At 35.4% G+C, this 6,760-nt stretch overlaps 2 protein-coding genes across 2 annotated transcripts; both read right to left on the minus strand.

Annotated features, from left to right (window-relative positions):
• Positions 1 to 573: 573 nt before the first annotated feature.
• LOC114747237 (uncharacterized) lies at positions 574 to 1,783 on the minus strand. The gene is made up of 2 exons (XM_028935536.1): positions 1,629 to 1,783; positions 574 to 1,402 (listed from the first exon to the last, which is right to left on the minus strand). Exons 1-2 carry the CDS (start codon positions 1,761 to 1,763, stop codon positions 992 to 994), a joined length of 546 nt encoding a protein of 181 aa, XP_028791369.1. The 5' UTR covers positions 1,764 to 1,783; the 3' UTR covers positions 574 to 991.
• A 68-nt stretch (positions 1,784 to 1,851) lies between these two features.
• Positions 1,852 to 6,097, minus strand: LOC114747249 (TMV resistance protein N-like). Its single transcript, XM_028935548.1, has 7 exons — positions 5,607 to 6,097; positions 4,612 to 4,966; positions 4,394 to 4,524; positions 3,103 to 4,213; positions 2,568 to 2,843; positions 1,997 to 2,468; positions 1,852 to 1,895 (listed from the first exon to the last, which is right to left on the minus strand). The coding sequence occupies exons 1-7, from the start codon at positions 6,095 to 6,097 to the stop codon at positions 1,852 to 1,854; spliced, it is 2,880 nt and encodes a 959-aa protein (XP_028791381.1).
• Between the last annotated feature and the right edge of the window lie 663 nt (positions 6,098 to 6,760).

Here is a 6,760-nt window from a genome sequence, read left to right on the forward strand (position 1 = left end):
AATATTTGTTTTAACATTACCCTTTCAGTATCCTGTGTAAATTTTTGCAGAACAAAGATTGAAATAAAGTCAACCTGTCAGAGTAGTAAAGTGAAACAAGAAGTCATTGATGAAGTTATTTGATACAGGAGTTACCTCGAAGGACCAAAATGGAATTTTACTTATTGTTTGATTATGATATTCAAATATAAATTGAGGTTCCCCTGTTATAACAAAATAAAAACGCCTGCATTATTCTTTTATCTTCTTGACAGGCCCCCAACATGTGAGGCCACCTCATTACATCTGCATTTAAACTGCAACGTACTTGAAATTTGTGGTGCAAGGTCAAGGTTTCCGATTCTACTGTGCTTTTCTTGAAAAAAACTGTTTAAAGGATGACAAATGCTGTTCAGAAATATGTTTCTTGAAATTTATGGATTGATCTCTGATTTTATATTCCATGTTTTTGGTAGACTTCAAATTGGTTACTCTGAAAATTTAAAAATCTGAGCTTCCAACATTCATATTGTATTAAGAGAGATGATCTTCAAATCGCGATGTTGGAATGGAAAGCTTCTATCAGTCAATAGATAACTTAAAAACAACAATAATCTTTTCAAAGTCCAATTCACCCATCTGAGTCTTCACACACAAGCAGTCAAACACACTACATTGTCGAACATATCACGACAGATTTTGAAAGGGAAAATGGCAGGTAGGATCAGCTTTAGCAGGATAATGACGGTTAATGACCCTGAAACTTGAAAATGCCAATTGAAGATCAAGGTCATTTCCTAATTAGGAAAATTCTAAGAATCAAAATGCTCTAGCTGACTAGTAAAAATCTTGGCTGAAATCTGTAGCAATTGGCAGTTTGAAATTTTGGGCTCCTCAATTGTCATTATCTTGCTTAAAAATCCCGTAGTCGTTATTTTCCCTTTCTAAAAATTACAGCCTACAGCAGAAGTACCGAGGATATATTACAAACCGGGATCAATTTGTGCAACAATTATTTCAATAACCTGCGACGCTTAGAACCGTCATAAACCAGGTATGCTGCAATCTTCTTCACATGAAATTGAGGCCCAATACTTATAATAAGCTGCACGATGTCACCAGGTTGAAAACTTGAAATGATACTCTGCCATTCTGCATCTTCAGGGAAAGTTGCTGGGTCCCCTTTTAGTAATTTAATCGTATCCTTTGTGTGGTTAATGATTAGAACATTTATGAGAAATTGAGGCCTTGTGTCATCCACACAAGCAGAATACCCAACATTGAAAAGCACCGCTTTCAACTGACAACCTGTGACTTGTGGCACCTTCAAAATTACGGAGCATCCTTCACCCTTGAAGATGAACCAATCAGAATCCTGATCACCAGGTAGGTGAGAATCATCCCACCCACCATACTTCCATCCCTGTATTGCATCAACACAGTAACTACATAATAATGTGCCCAAAAACGAAAAGAAAGGAGCATAAATCTTTATTAGAGCATGAGGGAAGTAATTGTTCACGTTTCTGTTTATTATTGTCCGTAAACGAAAGTGAAGCCTTTTCATCCTTATATCAACACAGAAAACAGACACACGCGCTAAGTATAGCTTAAAAAAAAAAACAAAAGAAAAAGAAAAAGAGACAAACCTGTGAAATTTTCTCTTTTAGCAACTCTGCTTTGTCGCACTCTCCCAGTTGAAGTAAAAGAGAATTGACGGAATCCGCTGACCTTGCACTGTGAACTTGGTCATCATGGCCCTTAGATGATGCAGAAGCTTCCATTATTAAGATCTCGGGTGTATCTTGAGTTGATTTAAATTCCATAAAATTTTTCTCATACAATGCATCCAAAAGTTTTGCCATTCTTTTATTAAATCGAAACTGTGATCGACATTGCTCCCACGTACCTGGAAGCTTCACAAGATCGCCCAGAAATTGACATAGACCACGCAAGCCACTATTCCATCCAATGGAGGCAACTATAGATGATACGCCTTGCACAGATTCTTCAATACGGGATTGAGGAAAATCATAAGGTGACGTCCAAGACCATATGAGAGAAGGAAATATGTCTTGCCCTCTTCCTTCATGACCAGGGAAAGAGACATATCCATGCTTAAGCCCTTCCAATCTTGGTAATGACTTGGGTAGTTGTGTTATGGAAGTGTTATCTGCCATAAGAATTGTCAAGGACCGCATTTGCTCAATATCATCTTCTAAATGGTCAATCAATGAACAACCAGAAATAATGAAAGTCTTTAATGATTTCAACTTGTAGATGCTTCTAGGAAGATCTTTGAGGCTCTTGCAATCTTTGAGATTAAGATGGAGGAGAGTTTTTAGATCCCCAATGCTCTCTTGAATTAACATCAAACTCTTACAATCTTTTATCATAAGCTTTTCAAGTTTAGGTAGATATGTAAAATCAGGAGTTTGTGTCAAGGAAGGTGAATGGCTGAGATTGAGTGTCTTCAACATTGGCAACTTCTACAAAACACGCATGTGAAGTATTAGAAACTTTAGACAAGAAGAATTATATGAGTGTTGTTGATTATCTTCATAGATTGTAACAACAAACATATATACCTTGGACTCTTTCCAAACTACTTTGAGGTTGCTATATTTGAAGTCAATAGCAACTAGTTTTTCTTGGTAAAAGTTGTTTGGAGTGTATTTTGATGAAAATCCATGCCAACGAACCCACCTCAACTTTTTGGAAAGGTGTTTATAATCTCCTTTAAGATTTACATAGTCTAGTTGGAGCAATCTGAGTCTCTTCATCTTCTTAAATGCCTTAGAATCGATGGGATCTCTATGGGTTTTTGATACCTTTAGAGATATACCCTCAATAGCTTCGGTTCCCTATAAATACATAGGAGGAAAAAAATGTTATAAGCAAGGAAAAACATATGATAAATGTTGGAACAAAGCCAATCAACAGCCAACATGTATATATCTCTTGATCTTGCTTCTTATGTACAAGATTGCTACGACAAAGGCTATGAAACACGTATAATGTAGCAATGAAAAATGAAGATGATAATTGTATTTTAGAAAAAGATAATGCATTCCTTGACATCAAAACTTACAAAATAAAGTAGTATATTGAGAAAATGCTTACTGTATGATCTGTTAACACATCAAGCACATCTTCTTGAGACCATAGTCTGCTATGTTTCTTAAGATCTTTAGGTGGGCTTCCACGGATGATTTCTTTTCCCATTTCTTGTAATAAATCATGCATTTCAAGCTTATTATTTCTACCTACTCTCACCAGGCTCCGCTCTATGAGGATTTGTAATCCATTTTCTGCATAAAGTTCACAACCATCTAATATCTGTGTAACATAGTTCCTGTCCTTATTGATAAAGAAGCAACATATGTCAAGGAAAATATCCTTCTCTGTATCATCATCCAATCCATCATAGCTTATTTTTAACTTTTCATGTATACTTTTAGTAAGAATCCTTTGTAATTTCGACAACACATTCTCCCATTGTTTAATTGTTCTCCCACGCAAATAGGAGCCAAGGATTTCAAGAGCCAGTGGAAGTCCATCACAATATCCAACTACCATTTTAGACAATTCTTTGAAGTCTTCCTTGGGATCGGCTTGCTTAAAGGCATGCCAACTAAAAAGCATAAGAGACTCCATTTGATTCATTTCTTCTATTTCATATTTGTGGTCAGCATTAATGGCATCAAGTAAATGGCTATTTCTAGTTGTTATGACCACTATACTTCCAGGACAAAACCATTCAAGACTACCACAAAGTGTGCTCAGTTGATTGACACTGTCCACATCATCCAATACAATAAATGATTTTATGTTGGGAAATCTTTCTTGAATTATTTTTTTTCCTCTGTCAATGTTAGGTATCTTGGAAACTTTTACTTGAAGTATATCAAAAATGAGTTGCTTTTGCAAATTGACTTGGCCATTAACATGCTTTGAAGTTTCTCTTATATTTGCAAGAAAACTTCTTGCTCTTCTAAACTCAAGGCCAATTGTATTGTAAATGGCTTTGGCGGCAGTTGTTTTGCCAACGCCTCCCATCCCCCAGAGGCCTATGATAAGAGGTTTTTGGATTTTGTTTTTCCCTGACCATTCAATTGTCAATTCATCAACTCGAAGCTTTATTCCCACTGGATGCTCAGCTACAACCAATTGTCCAGTGTCTACTCTTTCTGAAATATGCTCAATAATAGTCTGAATCATATCACTTTCAATCCTGTCAATATTAATTATCAATGAAAAAACTATAATCAGCCACATAAACAACATCATTATCAGAAATAAAACCAACAAGACTTATTTTTAAACAGAAGAGTTTGACCCATCATCATTTCCTTTCACTTTTTTCTTTCTTTCTTTGTTTTTTTTTAATGAGAGCTGGTTTAGAATATATTACCAATTTTGTGATAAATCAAAGCCGGCAAGTTTGGAAATGTAATTGAGTGCCTTCCTCCACTGCATCACCCGATCACACTCTCTTCCAAACCTTTCCTCGTGTACTTGCATGGCTTCATCATATATGGCTGTCTGATGGCGAACATCAGATGGATGTACGTGATAGAATATGGGGATAATTATCTGATCTAGATTTTTTCGACACTCCATTATTTTTACCAGTTCATCCAGACACCATGTGGAAGACGCATAATCTGGAGACAGAATTACGAGCGCAATTCGGGATCTTTCAATTGCTTGCAATAATGAGACGGAGATCTCTTCTCCCCTTTCAAGCCTTGTATCGTCCATGAAAGCATGGATTCCTGACTGCCTTAGAGCTTTATAAAGATGAGAAGTGAAACCGCGACGAGTGTCTTTGCCTCTGAAACTCAAGAACACGTCATAATTCAACCATTCATCAACTTTTAGTTTATGAACTTGTGACTGTATTCCCGTTGGATGGTTAGAAGTAGACGGTAATTCTCGTGAAACTTGCTCAACAATTTTCTCAACCAGCTCACTTTCAGTCCAACTGTCAACATTAAATTAAACATCTTTGAAACAATAATTAATTAGCATCATTATTAGAAATAAACCAGCAGGACTAATTTTTAAGCAGAAGAACTTTATTAGACCATTAAGAGTAAGAGATGCAATAATTTAGGTACTAAATAAGTGTATTATTTTTTGACTAAGGGGCAAGCATTAATAAGCCTAATATTATAAGCGAGATCAAATTGTCTAGGAAAGCATTTCATGCATGAGCTACAACAAGCTAGGCTACTAATTAATTATGTACATCTATCAAAGGAAAACTGAAATAGAATAGGAGAAGGATTCAAAAAGCCAAGGGCAAAAGGAGGCTGTTGTTGTTAATATATTTTTAATTAATTAGATCATCGTCTGCTCATATTTAGAATTAGCACAGAATCACAGGATTCTATATTAGAATTAAGTAAGAAAATTTGATTAAAAACCTTTGTTTGAAAATTTAATTGACTAAAAAAATCTAAATTTGATGGAGTACAAGTAACAACAATAAGCACAGTAACCCAAATAAAGATGTCTCTAAAAGTTGCAAAAATGAAGAATTTATGCAAGCAAACATGTCCCAATTGTTCCAAAAAGTATAGAACTATATTTATGAAATAGGAAGGGATTAATCCAACAACCTGCTGTCTTGAGATGCTGAGTAAGTAAAGCCGGGAATTGTGGATATTTCGGCAAGTGCTTGCCTCCACCGCAACAACTGATCACGGCCCCTTCCCGGCGATAGCTCCTGTATTTCCATTGCTTGACCATATTGGCCTCTCAGATGAAGAACATCAGAGGGATCTACGTTATAGAATATGGGGATAACCACCTGAGCTAGACTTCTCTTACACTCCATTATCTTCACCAGCTCATTCAGCCACGATGGTGAAAAAGCATAAACTGGAGAGAGAATTACTAACGCAATTCTTGATTCTTCAATTGTTGGTATTATTGCTCCAGAGATATCCGTCTCATTCCATGGATGGTTCATGAAAGCATGGATTCCTCTCTGTTTCAGAGCATTATAAAGATGAGAAGTGAAACCACAAGTATCTTCACCTTTAACACTCAAGTACACATGGTTAGTCCAGGAAGAACTGCAAGAAGAAGAAGCAGCAGCGGCAGCCATGGCTTTTTGACGGAACCAGACAGCGGAGCAATGAAACGCTTCAACGGATCGCTTCAACAGGTATGTTTGGATTGGCGTTGGACAAAACTGACTTATAGTCTAACTGACTTTTATAACTGAAGTTAGAGTAAAAGTCAGTTAGTGTAATATGATTTATGTTTGGATAGGTGCTTATAAAAAGTCAGTTGAAAAAGTTAAAAGTTGTTTAGATAATTAATAGAAAAATTAGTTTAGTTGTAAGTGACCGAAAAGGGCATGGATTTTATTGAATAGTAGTGTTTGAAATTTAATATTTTTAATGTGATAATAGTTTAAAAAATACGTAAAATTATTATGATAAAATATAAATAGTTTATTTGTGAGATTATAAAATAAAAATATTTGTTATGGAGAAAAATTTGAAAACACATTGTAGATAATTAATTAAATATATATAATGGATAAACAAGAATATAAATTCAAATTTATTTGGTCTCTAATTAAAGTAAACAAAATCACATGACTAATTAGATCGTAAGCTTTGCACAATTTTCCCGTAAGTCAGTTAGAAAAGTTGATTCAGATTACGTTGGATAAGTCAGTTAGAAAAGTTACTTTTTCCCATAAGTCAGTTAGAAAAGGAGTCACATCCAAACAATCTTCTAAGCTGCAATAAGCCACTAA

The sequence above is a fragment of the Neltuma alba genome, unplaced genomic scaffold, assembly GCF_004799145.2.
Source record: "Neltuma alba isolate B1F8T4 unplaced genomic scaffold, ASM479914v2 tig00005273_pilon, whole genome shotgun sequence".
In the NCBI taxonomy this organism is placed as follows: domain Eukaryota; kingdom Viridiplantae; phylum Streptophyta; class Magnoliopsida; order Fabales; family Fabaceae; genus Neltuma; species Neltuma alba.

What these genes read in the sequence shown, in the direction of transcription:
- LOC114747237 (XM_028935536.1), bottom strand. Translation starts at nt 1,763, where the DNA reads ATGGAAGCTTCTGCATCATCTAAGGGCCATGATGACCAAGTTCACAGT. An exon ending in TAAAAGAGAAAATTTCACAG is followed by an intron (nt 1,403 to 1,628) that starts GTTTGTCTCTTT and finishes GATGCAATACAG; the next exon opens with GGATGGAAGTATGGTGGGTG.
- LOC114747249 (XM_028935548.1), bottom strand. Translation starts at nt 6,097, where the DNA reads ATGGCTGCCGCTGCTGCTTCTTCTTCTTGCAGTTCTTCCTGGACTAAC. An exon ending in TTTGATTTATCACAAAATTG is followed by an intron (nt 4,214 to 4,393) that starts GTAATATATTCT and finishes TAATATTGACAG; the next exon opens with GATTGAAAGTGATATGATTC. An exon ending in TAGTTTGGAAAGAGTCCAAG is followed by an intron (nt 2,469 to 2,567) that starts GTATATATGTTT and finishes CGTGTTTTGTAG; the next exon opens with AAGTTGCCAATGTTGAAGAC.